The 24,179-nt window shown below is 34.5% G+C and overlaps 3 protein-coding genes across 7 annotated transcripts; all 3 read right to left on the reverse strand.

The window, feature by feature from the left end:
- Positions 1-112: 112 nt before the first annotated feature.
- On the reverse strand, positions 113-23,781 carry LOC142976644 (glutathione S-transferase 1-like). 5 transcript variants are annotated; one of them, XM_076120123.1, is made up of 7 exons: positions 7,336-7,457; positions 6,826-6,938; positions 4,815-4,995; positions 3,506-3,564; positions 2,861-3,002; positions 1,742-1,906; positions 113-356 (listed from the first exon to the last, which is right to left on the reverse strand). In XM_076120123.1, exons 2-7 carry the CDS (start codon positions 6,876-6,878, stop codon positions 216-218), a joined length of 741 nt encoding a protein of 246 aa, XP_075976238.1. In that variant the 5' UTR covers positions 6,879-6,938; positions 7,336-7,457; the 3' UTR covers positions 113-215. The 5 variants fall into 5 exon arrangements, with proteins under 5 accessions (XP_075976238.1, XP_075976239.1, XP_075976241.1 ...); XM_076120124.1 differs by having other exon boundaries at positions 7,192-7,447; XM_076120126.1 differs by lacking the exons at positions 6,826-6,938; positions 7,336-7,457 and adding an exon at positions 23,484-23,781.
- On the reverse strand, positions 16,566-17,262 carry LOC142976617 (uncharacterized). Its single transcript, XM_076120059.1, has 2 exons — positions 17,122-17,262; positions 16,566-16,906 (listed from the first exon to the last, which is right to left on the reverse strand). The coding sequence occupies exons 1-2, from the start codon at positions 17,260-17,262 to the stop codon at positions 16,619-16,621; spliced, it is 429 nt and encodes a 142-aa protein (XP_075976174.1). The 3' UTR covers positions 16,566-16,618.
- On the reverse strand, positions 19,629-21,599 carry LOC142976718 (uncharacterized). Its single transcript, XM_076120234.1, has 5 exons — positions 21,441-21,599; positions 21,068-21,367; positions 20,629-20,744; positions 20,246-20,333; positions 19,629-19,992 (listed from the first exon to the last, which is right to left on the reverse strand). The coding sequence occupies exons 2-5, from the start codon at positions 21,365-21,367 to the stop codon at positions 19,693-19,695; spliced, it is 804 nt and encodes a 267-aa protein (XP_075976349.1). The 5' UTR covers positions 21,441-21,599; the 3' UTR covers positions 19,629-19,692.
- Positions 23,782-24,179: the final 398 nt, after the last annotated feature.

Consider the following 24,179-nt stretch of genomic DNA (forward strand, 5'->3'; position numbering starts at 1 on the left):
TTAATTTTACTCGCTCAATTGACACATTTTTTGTACCAGCCTGTATCTTAATAATTTCTGATAAAAAACCTGTAATAATAAAACCATCGCAAAGAAAATAAAACACGCAGCACATGACTTAAACATTTATGTTAACATTATTAATACAATACGACACTTTTGCTAATCGATTAACCTGTCTCGCCGTGAAACTAAATAAACAATAGTGAAATTGATCACTCTTTCTTTAAGAAAGAAGCCAACATTTGTGCGCCTGCGACGTCTATGTCGTTGTAGCCGTAAGGTTCCAGTGCCTTCTTGGTCCTCTCGAACCATTTGGTAAGGTTTTCATGTTCGCTGAAGTCGTAGCCAAAAGCCTGGAAACAAAAATATTATTAAAAATCGTTCTGTATGTATACTATTTAATAGTCGCAACAACAGGCATACTCAGAAATGTATTATTTATCTGATGATTTGCTATCTGATTTAGAAACAACAGTGTAATTACAGTGGTCTCTTAAAGAACTAGACTAGCCCTTAGACTGAAAGTAGGTTAAGGAAATATTTCTGCCAGAGGCAAGTGAATCCCAATTCAGTTTTCTTTATTATTAAAATTCTCTGCAGTCCTAGGTATTTAGATGTACTTATAACTGCAAAGCACTGTACGGTCAATCAATTCGATACGAAACATTTTTTAATTTAAATATTTGTACGATTGCTAAACTGTGCTAGTTTACTTTAATCACCGTAAAATCTTTTTTTCAGTTCTAGCCAATGGTCACGACCATTGACACTTTGATATAACTTCATCCGTCAGAATTGTAACCAAAATTTTATCATAAAAAATGGTATCTGCCTAGTTTCATATAACGAGCTAAAATTAAATCTTTTGTGATGTAATAATAAACAGTTAGGGGTCACATTATTATCCGGAAGCGCAATATGGAACGGTCCCCCTCGTATTAAATTGTACAATCGGAACTTAACTACCGAAATGATAGGGAGCCGTTGGTAACAATCACTGCGTGCAGTTTCAACAATAATTGAAACCAATAGAGTAGAACCAGAGGGACAATAATAACTTTTATATCATAAAACAGCTGTTAAATCAAAGGCAGAAGGATGAAGAGACCTCGCAGATCAAAACTGTCCTTGTAAAGGTGAGTCTGCGCTAGTCTACGAGGGGAGTACAGGCCCAGCACAAATTAATTTTAGAAGCTTGCTCGTTCCAGGCCCGTGTCAGTCCACACTTTGAAATTTGACTTCATTCACATTCACATGATTCACAGCTTGTTCTCCGCTTGTGCTCGGGTCCTCTAGCGTAGACGTTTAAAGACTTGACGAGCTACGTCCATTTGCGCCGTGTTGTCTATCTATCTTACGTTCCTTCTGTTGGGACTTTTTTTTCTTCAGGAAAATGCATTACTGCATATTCCGCTCCAGGGAGGAAGCAGGGGTCTGTCGGGCTCTCCCACCGGCTAGGCGTTCCGGCTTTTAAATTTGGGCATACCAACTAAAAACCTGATGGTGTTCCTTCAACAGTCATCATAAAGTGACCAGGACGCGGTACCTCCAATTGGATACTCCGCGTCCCGTTCCTTCTCCTCCTTTATTATTTGATCAGAAAAGGCCTGAGACAAGTCAAAATCCACTTGAAACGGTTGTATTTTGCAGTCATAAAATTACCAGCCTACTTATAGCCATGTCTACATAAATGGAGGAAACTAAAGTCTAGCAAAATTTTCTTCTTCGTAATACTTACATCCAGATTCGTCATAGTGACGATGATAGAAATATCAGCGATGGTGAGGTTCTCTCCAGCGACGAAGGCTCGTCCGTCCAGGAAAGTGTTCAACCAACCCAGAGCCTCATTCAGTTTCTCTGCGTTCTCTTCATTGTATTCTTCACCACGGAACAGTATCGGGACCTGGAAATTGTAAAGAGATAAATTACATAATGCGATGATAATGACTGGAGAACGAGAGAAGACTGGGAGTTCCAGGAGGACAGAGCCGTAAAGTCGTTTATCTATTTTAGTAATTCCATCCTCATCGACGTGATCACAAGGATCGTTAGGAATATTTCTTTTCAGAGGAAAATCTCAGGATACCTTTATATACTTATGTTTCACAAATTTTTCAAAACTGCTAACCCGACCTTCAAAATCTGCTCATTAAATCTGATAAGCTATCCTTAAAATAGTCTGATTCAGACTTTTAAGTATAGCTTAATATAATATAAGGAGTAATTTATTGAAATAGTCTAAGTAATAATTCTACACAGTTGTTACGAACATTTATTGTGCATTATAAACCTACTCACGAGTTAACTACTTAATTTTAGCAATGACCAATGTTGCATTCTATAATACCTTAGTAATTAGTATTCAAGTTATATGGTCGCGGCAGACCGCAGGTCGTCACACTTATTTATACATACACCTATATTCTTATCATATTATGTCCATAATGAGTGTTCATTTTCATGGCTAAGCATTCCGATATTATACAGGGAAGGTATTGTGGTTTTGCGTTGTGGTATTACTGATGATGTAAGCCTACTGCATTCAGTACCTTTTAACATAATGTACATCGTAAATTTCGCGAAGGTATTAAGTTATACTGTAGAAGCTAGTCTATAGAAAAACCTGAGCGTTTCCAATGAAACCTAAGATTAAAGAGAACTTAACGACGAAGGGTTAGCGGTTATTTTCCCAGGGTAACTAGTGGCTTACTTCCGGCTTACTCCTGACTTACCATAAAGTTTTTCTCTAAGTGAATAATCTTCTTCTTCTTCTTCTAAGTAAATAATACAACAAAAGAACTAAGATTTTTTTTCTTATTTTGGTATATCCAACTTGGTTATGGGATAAATTACTTACATACAATCCTGCGTATCTCACGTACAGGGTACCGAGATCAAAGTTCAGCCGCTGATCGACGATGGCTCGTAGACGAGGGTTCTTGGGGTACAAGGAGTCATCACGGCCGTAGGCGTTCACCAGGTAAGACATTATAGCGCGGCTAGAAGAAAAAAAGTAAAAGTACGGGTAAAATCATCCAGTGAGACCCACTCAATCATTTATACATAACTTATTCGTTTAATGTTAGAATATTTAAATTTGATTCCTATTCTTATAAATACGAATAAGCACTTATTTAATCATAGTTACTCGAAAATATAGATAATATATTTTGACTTTATGATCAAGACACAAAGGCAAAACTTAAAGAGGTAATATTGTCTTTGAAAACAATTTAATTTGACTGCATAATAATCAAAAGAACAAATTGTACAAAGAGGAAAACTACAAGGAAACTTATAACTTACTTAGTGTAGGTAACTTACTTAAAACTGCGTCTTAGTAGATATTGTTAGTAATAATTTTATATGCATTTATACTTAGGTAGGTACTTAGAACACGTACATAATATCTTTCATTTAAGAATGTTCTAGACGAGCCAGCCCACTCAATACGGAAAAATTGTTCACTAGTAATTCTGCCGTAAATCCATTAATAGCTTACCTTTCCCATAAAATAAATCCACTGTCGTCCATCGTCGGTATTGTGTGTTGTGGATTCATCTAAAAACAACATAAACTTACATTACTACGGAGCATTTACACTAGGACAAGCCATTGGATTTGTACAGACCAGTAAAATAAAGAGCACGAACTCTGGATTCCTCAGATCGAGTCAATCTTAGGCAAATATAATTATCTCTGAAGTCGCACGTCGGAGTTACGAAATAGTACTGTGATGTAAATAAAATAAAACAATTAAGAAATAAACATGCGTGTTTAACCCCCGGTTTCTGAGTCAAATTTAGCGGTAGTTTATCTATTCAATGACGTTTTTTTTGCATATGTTACAACGCTATTGAATAGATAAACTACCGCTAAATGTTACTCAGAAACCGGGGGTAAGTGCTGAAGTCAGGTATATGAATTCCTATAAAAAAAAGGTAAATAGACTTCTTGAATTTTCTCTTTTCTCCTGGTGTAAACGGACTCTAATAATAACATTGTGTTCGATCAATAAGTCGTAAATATTCTAGATTTGGCAACAAACATTTGTGTAAAACCTTTCTTTGCTGAGAACGATTCATCAAAAATAAAAATGTGGGTTACACACGCGACCACTTATCATAATTTTGCTAGTAGCTATAGTTCAAATAGTCCCATTAATGTCTTGAGCTAATATTAGACTTTTTCTAGGAAACAGAAAATCGTAGACTTATAAAACTAAACTTAAACTTAAACTTTTATTTTGATATCGACTTTCCCGGCAAGTTATGACGCGATCTTGAGCATTTCGAGAAAATAAATATGAGTATGTAAGGACTCGATGTGGATAGAAAAAAATATTCTTGACACGGTTGAGGAAAATTAAACGGTTACACATCATTGCGCTAGAATGTCATATGATACCTACACCCACTACACACTTATGAGAGTATTCCATACTTAGTAGTTCTTTATTGCATTGGGTAGGTACCTAGTAAGAAATGGCTCAAGCAAATAAAAACCCATTATTGTTCCTCCCGAATGAGGAAGGGGTATCAAGCCATTCAGAGGAAAAATAAGAAAACTCATGATATTCTATGGAGAACAAAATATTTTAAGCCGGTCTGTAGACGATCAATAATACCTATTTACATTATATTGTGCAATATTATTGTAGGCGTAAGGGCGGCCTCACGTTTGCCCTTACCAAGTCCTTTCTGGCTTACTTATTTTTCTTTTTGAAAGACAACTACCGCACGGAAGCCGTCGTCTTAAAGTTCTATCCTTACTTATCTCACCATAGTTTCAGGCGTTTAGTCAGTCTTTACCTTAAGATACTCCGGAGTCATATGCGCCCCCTCCATAATATTGGTGAGGACGAGGTCCAGGTCTATGCCGAGTACTTTAGCCGTCATCATGACAGCCCGACATGGCGGGGATGGTGGCAAGTAGTACAACTTGATCGGCTGTGTCGGCATCTTGCTGCTCTTAGAACGGGCGGCGGCGTTGCTATAAAATATTGTAAGGCGTTTTGTTAAAATAAGGTATTTAGAATCTTTTATTTTTGTAGTAATAGCTTTGATTTGTAGCCCGACTGATACTCCAAGAAAAAAGATTTACAAACGATGGTCTACCTTTAACTCTAAGGTACCTTTGGGCCTCAGATTTTTCTATGTTATTGGAGAAACATCAAGCGTACTAAAATCCTCTGAGGGGCGTTTGCTTCCAAAAATATATCGTCTAGTTGTCTTTTACTCCACGGTATGTAACTTATTTCCAGCGCAAAATAGTAGTCTTTCATTGTATATTTTTCTAATATTCTAGGTCAAGAAGACTCAATCTTAGTAGGACGTACACGTCAAGATCAATAAGAGAACCTTTAGATTTGAAATCAAAATCCAATATAATAGTAGTTTACATTTCTACACTTTACTACTCTAGAAACTTTATCAGCTGAACGTATAGCTATTGTATAAAAACAAGGCGCATATTCTTATACAAACCTGCATGCAATTGAAACGTGACTGCCCGGTGCATTGCAATTATCAGCACGCTCTAGATAAATGAATAGCATAGATTGTGATATTAGTAAACACAAAGGTGCAATTGGTGCAATCCGTGCAATTGATAAAATTACAAAACATCAGGCATGTTACACTCGAAGGAGTGGGATGATGTGTATCTAATACATCCACATTTCACCATTTAAAATTATAATCCAATTGAATACCACCCATGTTATCACACTCTACAAACTACATTGAGAAATAGTCTAATATAAAATAGAAAAGATAGCTCTTTGCCAGACACGAGAGTTTAACCGTTGAACCTGAAACCTCGTGACCAGCAGTTGTATCCACTACCGCCTAGACCACAGTCAATAGCACGTATTGCGATATCAGTAAAAGCAGAGGGGCAATAGTGCGACAACTTAGTAGAGAACCGTAGCATGCACTGTTAGTTTAGATTATAGTACTGCGGGTCGCTGATATTCTAAATTCTGTATTTATACCTTCGCCATCCCTGGACCTGCTAGCTAGCATACAAGGCTGTGTACTAAGTGGTTGAACTATATCAATTGATCGAATTACTTCTCCTAAAACCATTACGTGGTCACCTCACACAAAGCTCACATTAAGCGATTAGTGAATTACACTAAATGCAACGATTATAGTAATGTATTTCGTGTCGCACGCTCAAAGCATTTTTATAGTAATGGTCTCTACAGTCTAACATAAAAACACTTAGATCTTTTGCACGTTTTTCAAAAGGCAGGTTAGCCATTTTCACCAAATTTTAATAATTTAGATCATTAACTATACTTACTTGATAAATTAAGCACCTCTCAGATAAACATACAAGTCATTGGTACGAAACAAAGTCCATATTGTAGGTGATTAGTACGAAATAAACTACAGAATATACCTACACAAAAATAACTCAGATTATAAGATAACTATGTGCAACGAAATAATGGTAAAGCAAGTGAAAACAAAACAAAAGAAGACAAAGAGTTTACTTGACAAGGCTCTGTGAAATTTCTTAAATCAATATACCAAATAGCAAAGTAAAAAATGCGATTCATTCGCTTTACCGTTGCATGACAACATTTTTATTGCTTTGCTGAGTAGGCATTAGCGTGCAAGGTACGGCTTTGTGTACTTTGTACTTTTGTTAAAAATGTTTGCAATCTCTGACTTCTGAACAATAGAAATGTTAATAAAAATTCCATCACCAATAGAAAATCTTGGAAGAAAATCAGAATTTGAAAAAAAAACTCACGCAAAAATCAATCAATTCCCAAAACCAGATTTGAGCCGTGTTTTAGGCCAAACTTACCCAATAGTATTTATTAAAAGACATAAAGAAACTGCACAAGCTAAGCTCTTCATTGTTAACGATTTACCATGCACTTGAAGTACTAAGTTTACACGGAGATTATCTATTTAAATCTAGAGAAGTAACAAAAAGATTATGAAAAGATTACAAGATATTTTAATGGTATCTGAACTAAATAAAAAGAAACCTCTACTCTTATCGATTCAAGCTTATAAGCATGACAACAAATCATATTTAAATATTATTTATATAAAGATTTAAAAGAAAGCAGTAAGGTTTATCAAACAAAAATATTTGCATCTACTAAATTTAATTCCGCAAACGATCTAATAAACTTTCAGTCGTTCTAAGTGTTGCCAAACTCACTTCGCTTTTTGAATTTTCTCGACGACAGTTTTGTCCATGCATTGGCCCAGTTTGAATTATTTTTACTGCACTTTCACAATAAATAAACAAATATTATTTTTCTAAAGTATTACGGACACGATTTAATAATGAAATCCTAAATACCTAATACGGCGGTCGTTTGTTTTGTTCAAATATTTTGTCGGACTGAAGTCAACACGTCAGTCTACGTTCAAAGATATACTGATTTTTATAACATGTCTGTTATGATTGAGAATAAAGGCTGTTATGACCATGGATACCATAGCAACGTTGGGCGGTACCACCATACCGCCGACTCACTGTGACCATCAAATCGCGGATCAGAATGACTGGTTACGTATTCTATGATTTATGACGCATGCCGCTAAGCAAAGGCTCTCTTATGCCATTATCTTATAATGAGGGTTTTCTACAAACTCTATTATATAAATAAAAGGCTTGCATTGGATGTGATTTTAAATATTAGGTAGGTTTCCAAGAAACTTATATATTTACTATCAATGTGTAGACGTCGGTTATAGGATATTAAAATTCATCAATGAACCTGGATATTTGAAAACTAATTTTCAAAAACTGACACTCGACCGTTTCGCCTGAAGTGTACATACAGCGCAGAAGAATAGGTTTTTAACTTTGTTTTTTGTTTTATACTTATGACATATCTAACTCTTTGTAATTTTTTTCATCAATACGATATCCAATACATACATATCTAACATAATATATTAGTACTTTAAATAATTTATAATGATCACAAATATTCTGCTGAATCTCCATCATTATAATTCTAAACGTTATTTGCTGATCGCATTGTAATGACGAGACAATATTACAGGTAATGAGCATGTAAGGTTTGATTTGTTAACCTTGGAATAATCAAAGAGATGCTTAAAACTGGTGACGTAAATGCTCATGTGCTTAAGTCCTCTAATCTATGTGATTTGTTGCGCAACTTGATGCAAGGTATGTCATGTGTGATACGAATAGATGGTTCTCTGACATGAGATCACCTTATCAAAATATTTACTGTACTTCAAAATACTTTAATGGGTTCGTTTTGTATAATACTAGCTGACCCGCGCAACTTCGCTTGCGTCACTTAAGAGGAAATGGGTCATAATTTTATTGTCCCCGTTTTTGTAACATTTTTTACTGGTACTCTGGTCCTATTGGTCGTAGCGTGATGATATATAGCCTATAGCCTTAATTAATCATTTTTCAAATCGGACCAGTAGTTCCTGAGATTCGCGCGTTCAAACAAACAAACAAACTCTTCAGCTTTATAATATTAAGTATAGATGTATGTACATAATAGTAAAACAATTTGCGCGCGAATTGCCGTCATATTCTCCTAAAAAAATGTTGTAGTTAAAAAGGCTTCATATTTACATTATCCTAATAAGTTTTTTAACAAGCCTTTTACGTATCCCACTACTGGAGCAAGGCCTTCCCCGTTTTTTCTAACCTACCTTACCATGTTTTGGTATCACCCTCGAAAACATTATTTACCCCCGGTTTCTGAGGTACATTTAGCGGTAGTTTATTTATTCAATTGCGTTTAAACTCATATAAAAAATCGCTATTGAATACATAAACTACCGATAAAAGTACTCAGAAACCGGGGGTTAATTAGTTACGAGTATCTATCATTATTATTGACAATGAGTGGGCCCAGACTACGTTCCGAAAATTTGTAGTTCCATGAATAGAATCAGAGACCATGACCATCCCTAACATTACACTCCAGTGTCTAATACACCTTTAAACACACATCAAAGAATATTCCACACTTTAATAAACAGATGGCATTTTGTATTGCATGTAATTCAACCACACCATACCATTACCTTCTGACATGCAATTTTCAAGGACGTTTATAATCTTACTGGAAACAAACCTGGAATAATGAGCAATTACTACGCATTATATAAACGTAGTACTAACTAACTACTACTGACTGTCTCTGTGGTACGCTCGATGGTGTATCCGACCAATAACCATGAGATCTCGGGTTCAATTCCTAGGTACGGCAAAGAAAAATTGGTTTGATTCTAAAAGAATATTGTAATAGTAGCTCGGAGTTTCGTAACCCGGTAAATGGCAATAGGCTCGCCCCACACCATGGGAATAATATTGTTAATGTCGAAACTTGGGTGTGCTTCGTAAAACTTTGCCTACAGCCACACCTTCGGATCAAACAAGCGTGATATTGTGTATTTCTGTATGTATGTAGTACTAATAATTTCGCGTAAACAACTATTCGACAGCCCGTAAGCAACATAGTGTGACCAAATAATTGAGCAAATCATGTCCCAAAATTGCCAAAGGAATGAATGGCAAAAATAGCTACCTTAATAATACATCAAAATGTATTTTGTGGTTAAAAATAGATAGTGAATTATATATGTTACTGTAAAAGCCCGAACGGTGGTAAATCCTAAGATTTTCCGGTATAACCTAAGATTTACCAACTCGCAATGGTAAAAGTCCGAACAATTCTTTTATTTCGAACTTTTACCTATATTCACTTGATGATGTCAAGATGTCGCCGGAGCCCCGCTTCGCGGGGCTCCTCCTTCTGGATGGTTAAAAAAAAATAACCACGAAGGCTAAGGTGGGAGCTTCGCTTCGCTCGCTCCCACCTTAGCCTTCTAACCTAACCTACCCATGTCGCTTTGCCCAAAACTCCTTCTTTATAACAATGTCACAGTATATAATTATACCGTGAAATAGTTATAAACATAGTTATGAAGGAGGATTTTTTTATATATCGTAACATAGTTTTTAAACTCTGGCTTGTTCGGACTTTTACCAGTGAGAGTTGGTAAATCTTAGGTTTTACCGGAAAATCTTAGGATTTACCACAGTTCGGGCTTTTACAGTAACATATATAATTATTTAGTTTTTAGTATGTTTACCTTAATGACTAGTTTCAAGTTATGTCATTTCAGGTCACGCAGTCACGCAAATATACGAGGATAATGGTAACTACAGAAATAAAATGTATATAAACAGACACACTGTAGGTACACAATGCATAGGAATTATTTAATGTTTTCCATTAAACAAACCTAGCAATTACTTTATACTCAAAGTCTAACTATGATCTAACTATGAAAGTATAACTATGACCACTTCTAGTTAAAACTACAATATTGAATTGACATTCATCTAGAAAAGAAATCATCGCTCTACCTACAAAAACATCGCCTTTTTGCAAAACCTTCAACCTTATGGGATCACCAAATATTACAAAGTGTATTGTGTATATATTTATAGAATTTTTCATCATTCATTCTGTATCTGTCATATCTATCTGTCGATACTACTGGACGATCTATCTAACTAACAGTTTGATAGATTGTCCAACTAATAAACAAAAGCTAAGTTTTTGGAAAATCACTTTATTTTCTTCTAGAAATGTGGCTAAGCCGGTAGCCGGCTTCTAGTGAGTCAGTTTTACGCAGTAATAAGTCATAAACATCATGTGTGATATATCCCACGAAACAATGAATTAACAAGCATCATGTTGACCTCTCGTGTCAGTGCCCTATCGACTCGTCGTGTACTTCAGCCGTCCTTTACAGCTGACTACTTTCTTAACATGATAACTAGCTGATATAAATTCCTTGTTTGTACTTTTTGTATATAAATATTTATATTTATTTACTTAGATAAGATAATATATCTACGTAATAAAAGTCTTATACTTACTAAAATAATGTTGTAAACTTTAAATGTATTGTGAAATGCACTGAAACTGAATCGGTATTATAAAATAACCTCTGACTAAACCATTGAAATTTTAAAAAAAATATTAGTTTGAAAGATTGGCGCAACTTTTTTAATGCAGTTTATGGCTATGGCTTAATCAAGAACGTCAGTAACTATGTAGATATTTCAAAATAAAATAATATTCGAAATTATAGTCAAACACAATTGTACTTCTATTTAACCAACTGTCACTTTGTATTATTAGGTAGGAAACAGAAATGGCTTGTTACTAATTGCCCTCATCGAATTGACAAAATATGTGCGAGATTAAACAGTCGGTTTATATACTTAAAAAATGGAAATGTTCGAGCTATGAGCTAGAAGATGAAACATATTATTTAGACATCCATCTGATACATAAAAGGCTGATAACCTTGATTGTTCGCAACGATACACAAATACACACAAACATAGAAGTAACTTATGATTTCTTTGATAACATACTATTTGGGTTTTGAGAAGCTATAATTAAAATTGACACGGGTTCTTTAAGATTCAAATATTCAATACATGTAACATATTAATATATTGTTTAATTATTCTGTAGACAACGCCCACACAAGGTTGTCTGATGTCTCATACAATTCAAACATTGTGAGTCACACTGACGTAATTACTCCATATAAATTTTTCATACTTTTAAATTCTTTAATCGTTTAAAGTATAAATGCTATAACAACAAGCGGCAATTTAATATAATCTCGTCTCAACAATTTAAACATTTGTTAGCTTATAACTTATCAGCCCTCCACTTTTATCATTACAATAAAACCACTCGATTGCCTTTAATAAAACCGGGCAAAATTTACATTGGAAATATTCTGATTAAACTAACAACGTGGTATTTATTATGTTTACTTAGGACACTAACACGTCATTGTTCGAAATAAACCAAATACACTCATACAAAAACAGTTTTATTTATATCACTTACATTCTTGTTTAATAACTTATTCGATACATGACTTGGCTGGTTAAACTAGAGAGACGGTCCAACACTGGCCTTCACTTATCATCAAGCACTTCCACTGTCGACGCACTACTCGCATTGTCACGATCCTTGTTCTCTCCACCTTCGAACTCTCCATTCGTCTCCTTAGAAACACCATCATGAGCATCAGACTTCAAAGAGTTTATCCTTTCTGTACTCTCTTCTGTATTCTTTTGAACATTTTGCGTCTGTTCGTTACTAATCTTCACTTTCTTACTTTTAGAATTCCCCATTTTATGTCTGAGATCCACCAGCTCACATGCACGAGTGACGAATAAACTCTGATCCACAGTTCCACACTTCGGTAAAGATAAACCCGGTGATAAGAGGATCTGTATAATTAATACTGACACCGCTACAGATAAGTCTGTTTCCAAATAAAGTGAAAACAAAACTGCAGTTGGCAAGATAATGTTTCTGCAGTCAAAACACAAGTGCTGATACACAAGTATGTACTAGAGGTACAAGATAAGGCGACAATGACACATCGTCCGCATGCGTTTCATACTGACCGGATGCTTCTGTCTCTTTTACGAATACAATAAACGGGATCTTCTTGATATAAAAAGATTCTTTTGTTTGGTGCTTATCCTTTGTGCTATTTTTATATTGCGCGTCATATTGCGCGCGAGTGGGTGATTGGCCGATATGGTTTTGAGATGACCGTTTGATGATGTTTGTGATTGTAATCCTAATTACTATTCTCTTGTTTATTTTCAAGTGGATATTAACACGACATTGATAAAATATTTTGTTGCGTGCATGTGTACTCGTGTGTCACATTGAGATTGTGTCACTACGAGAGCGATAATTCTGATATGCATCGTCAAATTGATTTCTAATTAATGATTATAGATAAAACTGTGTTACGCATTAATTAATAAATGTTGTACTCCTGTAAATTTCGTTAATATTGAACAGAAAGGTGTGAAAACATTTAAAATATCCTATTAACATGTCCAAATAGATAAAGATTTAATGGCATATAAAGTCGTGGAAAATTTTGTAATGATGAAATTTACAGTCATATAAAACGAATCAACACGTAAATTAGTAAACAGTTTAAGCACTTTTGATGAACTATTATTAAAAACAATGAGCGTTAAAAGTCAACAAGATAAAGTCTTTGTAATCCGTGTGTCGGTTATTTAGTCCAATGACGAGGCCCGTCTGCCAATGACTTCACAAAACAAATATAATGAGTGCAACAGCTGGAAACTTGCGCATATTTGAGAGTGAAGACAAAAGCGAGAATAATGTAATGTGATAAGAATGTGATGACATATTGAAAATTGCCAATCATTTTTCCAGAGCAATAACTAAGTAGATACAAACATAATGTTAACTTAGCACTGCTTACAAAAATCTATGAAAATACTAGTATAGTACATTTCATAAAGTACTAGTAACTCTGGGACTCTGGAGACGGAAACCGAAGTTTAAATAGGGGAATTAATATATTCTGCAGGGGTTTTTTTATGTAAAGAATTCAGACAGCACTTTGTCTGAGAAGAAAGTTCAGCTGGAAGACTTATTGTACGGCATGATTAGTAGTTATATATGTTAGTAAGTTAGTTTTTTAAGCCTATTAGGTACTGTCCCATTTTCCGCCCCAGTGCTGAGCAAGGGTCTTTTCTGGAATGAGGGAAGGGTTAGGCCTTGACTTCACCAAGCTGGTCAGCTACGGGTGAAGTGGTGTGACTCTGCAAGCTCAAGGATCGTATTAAAAAAAATTAAGGTATACAAGGTTTCAATACATTGTAAGTAAGATTATAGCTACAAGCTAAGCCCAATATGGTATAAACAGTAGTATGATGAGGTTAAGTTTCTAAAGCAGATAACAGTCAATCAAAATTATTTAAGTTATCATTATCATACTAACCCGTGATCATCATATCAAATGATCTCTATAAAATTTACGGGAGATAATTCAGTGAACGTCATACTAAATAGTAGGAAATTATGTGAAATTATAATATCGTGCCGGAAGTTAATAGTAGGCACATACATACATACATATACATAATACAATGTCATCAACAATAACATAGTTATTAGAACTAATGAATGGAACAGAAATATACGAAACAAATGTTTGTAACTGTTATACCGATTTATAATAGTGATTAATGTGTACACGTGATTCTTGAAATGAGTATAGATATACCTAGTCACATATTGCTATTAATATGAAATATCCATTATTTTATAGCTGTTGGGCTTGTTTCTCCTCCCAGTATATAAGAGGTTTAAGTCCTAACTTCATTACGCTGACCAAGAGCGGGAAGATAGTATTCACGTACTTTTAAGACCCATTTGAAGAACTCTCATATATGCAAGGTTTTCTATCGAAGTTTCACTGCCCTTTACCACTGCCCCTGCCACTGCCCACTTAGAGCTAGTGATACTTTGCCACTTTAATTTTGATGGAATCGTAATCATTATCCGGCCCAGTATAACCAACTAAAATGTCTTTATAAAAATCTTGATCTCTTTATGTATGTACAGCATTGAGTATAAGATGTTTTTAGACGTCGAACCCACTTATACCCCGCTAGCTTTACAACCCCTAAAGGAGTACAAAAGAAAATCATCAAAAGTCTAGCACTTTCGATAGAAAATACTACAGCCTACTTGGCAGGTAGGATACTCGCTATCCGTCGTATGGAATAATCCTCAGGAATGTCTAAAGGCACTATCCTGTATCCTTCGTAAATAAAAATGGTTGTTGCGTGAAAGCCTACGAGGTGGCAAGCTATGGTTATGATTTTATAGCACCTTATTGTGTTCTGATTAAGTCACGCAATACGAAAATCATAAAGGTGAACTTTTTGGCTTATAAATATACTACGTGTTCCTTGATAAAAGGAATCGTGTTTTTAATTTCTTTTTTTGTTATTCAGGGTTACTTATCAGTCCTATTAATATTATAAATGCTTGTGAGGATGGAAGTGTGTATGTACTATGTACGTTTGTTACTGTTTCAAGTAAAACTACTGAAGGAATTGGAATGGATACACAGATAGTTTATAACCTAGACTAATACATAGAATACTTTTTACCTCGAGAAATCTTTTCTCGCGAACGAAGTCACAGGTGGAAGCTAGTAAATAATCATGTTATGGGGGCTAATGGATACCATATTGCTACATTAACAAGTCTATATGAAGAGACTTTACACGTTAGTCGGAAATATCCGTTTGTCCGACAACGGGCTCTGATTTAAGTTCAAAAACACGCGTCCTTAAATAACGGAGCATATTTTTCTATAGATTTGGAACTTCAAATAGACCGGCAGTACATACGAACTAGCAATAAAGTACAAAAATAAATAATTAACTTTTATCTTCTGATAATTTCTATTACCTATTCGATAAACCAAATATTCAATCTCAATACATCAATATTGTTTCGATAAATAGTTATAAATTTCAGATAAGTATAGATTAAAGAGGATTATTACCATAATTAGATCTTTATTTGCTAAAATTAAGATACGAATACCAACATCCGGTAATTGAAAATTTCAAAACGTTTTATAGTAAATTATACCTAATTTCACCGTATTACGTTATTTAATATCACGATCATTGCTTATTATAGTGTCGAAAATTGTTTGAATGATTATTTTAACTTGCAATCCTTTATATTACCGACAATTTGATGGCATTTAGGTATAACAATTCGGGTTAGAAGCACACCTGACCACAATACAATTGCTTTTAAGTATAGACCCAGATATTTGGTGAAAACAAAGTTGGTTATTTCAGGGCTGGGCATTCGTTGTGACCATATTTAAAATGTCTTTCACCATAACATTTATATTAAGCTATTGTATTGGCAAACAAGCCGTTACTGAACAAAGCTTTACTTTTTAAAACAGGTACGATTACTACAAATATTTAGATGAGTAATAAGGTAGTGGAATAGATAACAATAACGTTAATATTTTTGATAAGATAATCAGGCACTGAAATCACTTCAAACAAATCGAATAAAAGAAACTCAAATTCTAAAAATAGTTTATTACTAGTTTAAGATAAATATAAAACTAAAAGTCTTAAAATAGGGTACTATTTCGAACATCATGAAATCTTTCTATAACTCCTTGTATAAAGTCCAGTCCTCGGGCTATTCCTTCTGGTGTAGCCATTGAATCGTCCATCTCATCACCAAATACGGAGAATAATCCACATATAGGAACGAATGTGCATACTATAAATCTAATAGTTCCTCGTATTAAAGCTAGGAAGCCGTTCAGTACAAAACGTGTTAGGAATCTTGCTTTTCTGAAAAATACCTGCAACAAACAAGAATGCATAAATTCAACTCCCGCACAAAAAATTGCTCGTGTGTCTCGAGGACTTTTACAAACATACAAACAACGGACACAGAGTAGAACCAGACCCGAAACAGTTATTTGTGGATCGCACAAATCATTGTTACGTGTGGGAATCAAACCCACGACCTATTGACGCAGTTGATTGCGTAGATATGAGTTATCTACGCAATCTATGTGCAAGATACGCAAAAATGGGAAAATCTTTGCAGAACTATCCACCTGTTCATGGTGATAAAATATCGTTCAGCGATGTCACTTGGCTTGATTGGCTTTAACAGAATCAGCACTATTCCGATCACTTACCATACGAGAAATAAAACATTTACAAGGAAATAAGACATTGTTGTAATACTTACTCGCACAAGTTCAGCAAACAGTTGTACTGGAGGTATATGATTATCAGGTTTGTTTGGATTCTCTGTGGTTTTGTCGCCTCCATTGCTGCTTCCACCAGATCCACCTTGGGAGCCAGAGCCGCCACCGCCGCCACCACCGCCCCCGCCATTGCCGTTGGCAATATTGTGTATTATTGGATTTATTACTATGCTCACTAGCTTCTTGTCACCGTGGTATACTTGTGGAGGTTTCTGAAAGTAAAATACACAATTATTACTAATTTTCATTCTAAGCACCCAGATAACCACTGCCATATGCTAAATTTGTTCATCATTCATCATCATTGGATATAACATTTTCTTTTTTTAAATCCTACATATTTGCCTCACGAATTTATTACTACCGAAATTTTAGAACTATTAAAGTCTAGTGGGACACTTAATTAAGTGCATATATTTTAACTTACATCACTTGGCGTTTCATCAAACTGGGTAAAATTAGTTCCATTAACTGCTGATAGTACATTACCATCTATAATATCATCGATAAGATCCGCGGACACCAAGCAAAGGATCACTGAACCAAATGTGATGATTGATTTCAACATCTGAAACATAAAACATAATATAGGTACAATCAGAAGAATACCTAACTAATAAAAAAAGACATAACCAACTGATAAAAAGAAAAAGAAAATTTTATTTAAAGATGGAATATTTTACCTTTATAATTTAAAATCCTAATGTGCACATAGAAAGTTCACTTTCCGAATTAAAATAAAATAAAATGTCGATATCCTTTTAAATAAAGGTTCGTTAGTTAATTAATCTTTAAGTAGTTCATTTCTTAATTTCATTTAAAAAACGTGATTAACTGTGAACGTAAAAAGCGCTTCAACTGCTTTTTATTCTAATTATACTTATTATTTGTTTAATAGCACATCTCTGTATATGAGACGATGTAAATTTTGCCTAAAAAATTAAATTTATGACGTCCCGTTTTAAGTGTTTTTTACGGATAGATGGACCTATAAAATAAGATGCTGGATTTCTTAATATTAAGCTAACCGATAAATATCCTGACCTCTGAATCCTACAGTAACTTTTTTTACATTTGCTACCTAAAATATGAAAAAGAAAGTAGAAGATTATCCTAACGGCGAAATTGCACAACATAAGTATCTGCAACCGCTAATCATGGCAATTAATAAAGTACGCAAAATCGTCGCAATAATCATTTCAATTAATTAATGTGGGTATTTGTAGTCCCTATATATTAGTGCAAAAGTTAATTCCTTCAATCATATAAGTTTTATTTTACGACCAGTAAAATACAACCGTTGATCAAAATTTACTTTGAAAGTAAGTTATCTTTACTATTTATAAATTTATACTCTTACTTATGCCCTTATTAAAGTTTCGATAGATTTATTATTTTTCTTAAGTAAGTATACCTACTTTTTCAACACAGCTTTTGCTTTATAGCAGATTTTTATATGGTTCCTCTATAATCTGTGTTTTGGTTTTTAGATGTCACGGATATCATTGTTAATTCTCGCAGTATGCTGTCTATCTGGAGTAATTTCAGAAACGCATCCCACCTACCTAATCCGAGAACACCGTACCGATTTGCAAAGGTTACCAGTGGTCCAAAGTAAGACGCCTGCTACGAAACAGTAAGTTAATACTTTCCTATGTCATTCTGTTCACCATTCTAAATCATTGCGCTGATTCATTTTAATAAAAATCAAATAATTTCCGAAAAATGTAACATTTCGTTTTTGTGAAAACGTGCTTCATTTTCCTTTGCATTCAAAATATTTAAACAGTTTAAGCAAGTTTGCAAGCAGACAGCTAGTTTGATTTATATTCAAAGCTAGTTAAAGCTTCGCTTTTTTACATTTATTCTGAAAACTACAAAGGCTTGTAAACAAAGAACAAATTGTAACATTGTTTAAAGTAATTGCACTAAAGTGATTGTGTGCTATTTTATTTACATTCAAAATTATTGTTTGCAGATACCAAATAGTTGCAAAAGGTGAATACGCTGTAGCCGAACCAGCTTTGGAAACTACTTTACTTGACTTAATGCTTGGTCCTATTGTAAGTATTACAATTAGGAATGATTATGTACCGTAGAGTACAATCTTATCAAGAAATATTATTGACAAAATAAATAATTACTAGAATAGTCTAGTCCCAGAACTCAACGTCGAACCAAAACGTTTTGGCTTAACGTTGAATCCTGAGACACCATGTATCAGCTACAAGTACTCTACTCGTAAATTCAATTGTTTTTAATAACCAAGACTTAAAATAAGTACGATACTTCTTACTAATTATGGCGTTTTTCTTTTCAGAACACGCTCCTGAACCTCGGGTCACGAATCTTACCCCTGGCTAGATGGGCACTAGTAAACGGTGCTCAAGTAATATTTGGAATGTTGATGGCAGTAGGCCTCTGTGCTTTCACCTCGAGCTGTACCGTCACTTTAGACAACCCTATACCTTATTTGGATGACATACAGTACTACTTTAGTATGGCTTATGATACGTATCAGAACATACAAAATGCTTTTACTTCGTAAGATAATATAAGGAATAAAATATATTATTGTAAATAATGTAGCCAATAAATTCTAATTAATTATTACGCCCGTGTTTCATCATCTCAGCCGGGAATCGTCCACTGCTGGACAAAGGCCTCCCCCATCGAGCGCCAATAGGACCGGTCCTGGGCCGCCCTCATCCATCGGACTCCGGCAACCCTTACCAGGTCGTCGGTCCATCTTGTGGGGGGCCTGCCAACACTACGTTTCCCGGTTCGTGTTTATCTTTATTTTATTTACTCATCGTCATCATCCACTGAAGGGTATGTCTTCTTTCGTAAATATGAAAAAATAATCATATCTAAAGTTTTATTAGTTGTGTTTTTTATACTTAACAGGATTAAAAAACAAACGAAATGTGATATTTAAATGATATAATAAAATCTTTGTGCTCAAACATAAAGGGAAAATAATAATCTGGAGCAAAACTTAATAGTTGAAGATGGCACGCCTTCTTCTCATGCTGGGCACTTCATCAGTGACTTTTTGGATTTTCTGGTATTTGTCGATAGCAGTCTTTACAAAATCAGCAGCATGGCTGATCTTTTCAAGTCTTTCTGGAGTCATGAGAGCTCTCATTTCTTCATGAATGGGGCCAACGCCGTGGAAGGCAATGGTGCAAAGGTTGGTGTAAGAGCAGACCCCGATGGTGAGAAGAGAGCCGAGGAGTAGGACAAATACGCTGTTGAAGACCCAAAGAATAGTGCGGCCGACGTAGCTGACCAGCGTCTGGAAAATTAAGAGAAAGAGTCTAAATAAGTAAAAGGTTATAAATTGACAGGACATTGTAATATACGAAATACAATCAGGTTTATTTATGGTAAACAAAGATGGTATATATATTATATGTATTAGTCAATGAGCATCTTCAATAGAAATAAGTAGTTGATTACGATGTATGTATATATATGTATATGACTTAAATGAAACTAATAAGTAAATAATTGATGTTTGAGTTCATATTTAAACTAATGGTACTTACTCTACCATCAGGCACTTGGCTCCACAGCAAGCCTAGAGCAGAAGTATCAGGCTCCATCAAATACGAGTTGAGTCCATACATCTCGTAGCTGAAATAAAAACAATTAACTGCTTATAATAAACTTTTTAAACCTTCTTTGTGAATATTACTTTTTAGTACAGTGCTTACATAGATATAAAACATGACACCAACGATATGACGACAATGTATGCGTATAAGTCTTTGAAACACTTCATAATAGCCTATGACATTACTACTTCCAGGTATTTGAAAGAATTAGTCACAGCTTTACTCGTTAATAGTGTAGTTTAGTAATATTGATCAAGAACTGGTAAAACCTGGTCAAAACCAACTAAAGGGATAAAAAACTGTTTTATACTCACTTATTGGGCGCCGAATATCCAGTCTCGTACATGTAACCTGGAGCGTATGGGATATCAGCGTACGGCACTTCAGCTGGCACGGGCACATATCCATTTGCATACGCTCCCATATCATCCTGTAATACAAACATAATTACTAAAGCTATGTCATATAGAGTCTTTTCTACTATATTTTGTTCTTTCGGTATTCCATCATTAGCTTTATCAGGGAGAGCCGTTTTTCATAACATTTTTTACTGGTACTCTGCTCTTATTGTCTTAGCGTGATGATATATAGCCTATAGCCTTCCTCGATGAATAGACTATCTAACACTGAAATATTTTTTCAAATCGGACCAATAGTTCCTGAGATTAGCGCGTTCAAACAAACAAACAAATAAACAAACAAACTCTTCAGCTTTATAATATAAGTATAGATTCCATCAAAAGTTATACTTACAACTCTATTATTAACATCAGTGGCTCCTACAGGTTGATCTGCCAGCATCGCATCGTGCCTTATAACAGGGTTCACAGGTCTAACAGGTTCAATTCTTGCCCTTCCTTGAATCCTCTCTTCTGCTCTATAAACTGGATGTGCTACATCAGGCTTTGTTTCTACGACAACTTGACTATCCTTTTGCGGGATAAGTTCAGGTTTGAAGGCTCCATTATTCTCATGTAATGCGTACGATGATGATATTTCAGCAGAATATGCTGTTACGGCTAGAGCCAAAATTACTGGCAATATTTTGAACATCTGAAAAATAAATTTGTTATTAGATTGATCCTAACTAATCCAAATAAACTTGATTAGATAGAAAGTAGCTTACCTTTATAAAGGTATGAATTTTTTGATCCTTTACAAGTGAGGTCCTTGAAAGCACTGATGCTTCTTCCTTGGAGGTTCACACTATTTAAAGGTCTATTCCTATGACAACTCACCCCATACAGTTACTGTTATCATCCCATATTGTTTCGCAATAATGGCCAGTTGAACCCAAAGATAAGGATTCGTCAAAACTTTGGAATGTATTTAAAGAATTGTTCCCGTGAATAAGTGCACATTTTTTGTATAATCTTTGCAAGGTCACTTTAAAAAGGTCTTCGCTAATAGTATCTATTTAAATGTTTTGAAGTTACGGTATGTTTTCCTGAGTAACAAAAGTAAATATAAGATAGAGTAATAATACTTATCAAAATGTTGGTAAAAATCTCCTTAAGGACGAGCCATATGAGATTAAGTTCACTGTTGAGACTTAAAGCCAGGTCGAGTAAACTTTATCATATTTGGTCACCGCTAGATTTGGATACTGTTATGCTTCAACCAAATAAACCTTTACTGATGACTCGCAAAAAGGTTTTTTTACAAATTATATATCATATAAAGGTTTATTGGATACCAATCCAGAGCAATTTTTGAAAACAAAATTATTCTATATTTGACCTCAAGTTTTCAGCTATCTTCATCACCATTGGTTCAGCAGTTCGTGTTAGTGTAACATACAAATTTATTGATATTTTTATTGCAACAAATTTTGGATCCGAAGCATACAAGTTTTATGAAATTAGGTATGATGTGAAACAAAAAGAAATACCCATAACTTCAACATAATACGCAAATTGCTCCGATCGATAATTCATTTAAAAAACAATACAAAGAAAACATCGATAAGTGGCCTCTACCTAACCAATGAATTAATAATGTATTTGGCTCTACCATTGAACAATTTCCTACGTAGGGTTACTTTAAACCAATTTGACATAGTTAGTGACCCAGTTTTATTTTTTATTTGTTACTTGTATCGATTTTGTCATTTAGCGTTCTGCGTGACTCATTTAAAATGGACAGGATGACATTTTTTATTTACAATGACGTTGCTGTAAAGCACGGGCAGTGTGTCGATTTTTTCAGGATATCAATTAAGAGAGAAGAAAGGTTACGCCGTAATATTAAGGGTATGGTAGGGTAATTGTTTACTATTAGCATCCAGTGCCGAACTAATTACTTTTCTGGTTAAGCTTATTCTTCAACAGTCTATGGGTTTAATGAAAACCCATATATAAAAAAGGGTACAAGTAAAAACACAATGGAATAATACAGCTGATATATGAATTATATAAAGTACTCTTCAACTACAATCTAATTTTTTTTCAAGCTACCTAACCATCAATTACTATCTTGATAGTACATAGCGTCAAACATAGAATTTTGCCCTTTGACTGGGTTACAAGGGAACCCAGAACATCCATACCCAACCTTTTACGTACTCTTCTTAAACTGAAGGAAAAGTTTCACATCTGTTAACTATAAAATTTTCTTCATCTGATAGAATATCGTAATGTAGATCATAATAATATTAATAAGGGGTCAAGGGCTCAAGAAATAAGGTAGGTATACATTACATTTCTATCACAATTATCCAAAATAAACTGACGTGAATATCCAAGAAATAAAAAAAATACAACATGTGTGAACATTGTAGTACCTACCAATTATGATACAAACAATGAATTAAAAAAATGTATTTTGGTAAAAAAAAGTTATATTTAAAACTTTTGAAAACAAAGTCAATGATTCAGGGTACAGTCATGAGTCACTAATCACATTGTCTCCGATGAGACAGTATTCTTGTTACTGATAACATGAATATTGTTCTAAGAAAGTGCATTATAACACGAAATAGTTCATCTACTTATCATAGTTTTACGATTACAGACTTTTGACATGTTTAGCGCAGTAAATAACTTAGTGCACAAAAAATAAGACTCAAAATCGCGTGCAGTTTATATTTTAAGTGGTCAGTGCCTCGCAATCCTGCAGATTGTCTATGAATAATTGCACGCTATGACACAATAGAGGTTCTGTTACTCACCGTTTGACGTATTCCCAAAACAATAAAATCTCTTTTTCAACGAATTCACTCATAATTCACTAGATAGAATGATAACTATCGTAAAAACATTATGACGTGTATAATTTAGATTTTATCCTTTACAAATGCATGATAACAGTATTTGGCAACGATCTAACAATATGAGTAGAAAAACGCGATTTTAAGCAAATAGACTAAGCCTGATAACGCGAGTTTAGTACTACGGCGGTTCATTTCAGTTGTTTGATATTTTTTTTACTTATTTGGCTATAAAAGCCGTTTTATACGGTCAATCATGTGAGGGCCCGTCAACGACTACTCGCCGGCCGACACTTCGAGCCTTATCGATGCTACCTATATTTCAAATAGAGTTCAGGGCTAAATACGAATCGATTCCCATTCATTAAAAAGTAGTTTCGGAGAAATTACCTGTCATAAATGTAAACAATTTAAAATTATTGTCAATATGAACGAATGTAATAACATGTTAGGTGCCTTTATTCCTGACGGTCGTGTGTTCACGTGGGCGGCAACTAGGTTAGGTCGTAGGTATGCATTATTAAAATTGGATGTTTGTGTCTTTGTCAGGCAAAACATTTAATTTGCTTCTTACATTGTAGGTATGTGTAAGGTACGTATAGGTAATGATTTTCTCTTATTAACATTACATATTTTTTTATCAGCTACCAAGCATAG

This window comes from Anticarsia gemmatalis, chromosome 11 (assembly GCF_050436995.1).
Source record: "Anticarsia gemmatalis isolate Benzon Research Colony breed Stoneville strain chromosome 11, ilAntGemm2 primary, whole genome shotgun sequence".
Lineage (NCBI taxonomy): Eukaryota > Metazoa > Arthropoda > Insecta > Lepidoptera > Erebidae > Anticarsia > Anticarsia gemmatalis.

Bases quoted from the DNA above. Each gene is read 5' to 3' on its own strand.
- LOC142976617 (XM_076120059.1), bottom strand. From the start codon at position 17,262: ATGTTGAAATCAATCATCACATTTGGTTCAGTGATCCTTTGCTTGGTG. The intron at 16,907-17,121 runs GTAAGTTAAAAT...TTTTACTTTCAG, and splicing joins TTGATGAAACGCCAAGTGAT to AAACCTCCACAAGTATACCA.
- LOC142976644 (XM_076120126.1), bottom strand. From the start codon at position 23,536: ATGAGTGAATTCGTTGAAAAAGAGATTTTATTGTTTTGGGAATACGTC. The intron at 3,565-4,814 runs GTAAAGACTGAC...TGTTGTTTTTAG, and splicing joins TGACTCCGGAGTATCTTAAG to ATGAATCCACAACACACAAT. The intron at 357-1,741 runs GTAAGTATTACG...TTTTGTTTCCAG, and splicing joins TCACTATGACGAATCTGGAT to GCTTTTGGCTACGACTTCAG.
- LOC142976718 (XM_076120234.1), bottom strand. From the start codon at position 21,367: ATGTTCAAAATATTGCCAGTAATTTTGGCTCTAGCCGTAACAGCATAT. The intron at 20,745-21,067 runs GTAAGTATAACT...TTTGTATTACAG, and splicing joins CTGATGTTAATAATAGAGTT to GATGATATGGGAGCGTATGC. The intron at 19,993-20,245 runs GTAAGTACCATT...TTAATTTTCCAG, and splicing joins GCCAAGTGCCTGATGGTAGA to ACGCTGGTCAGCTACGTCGG.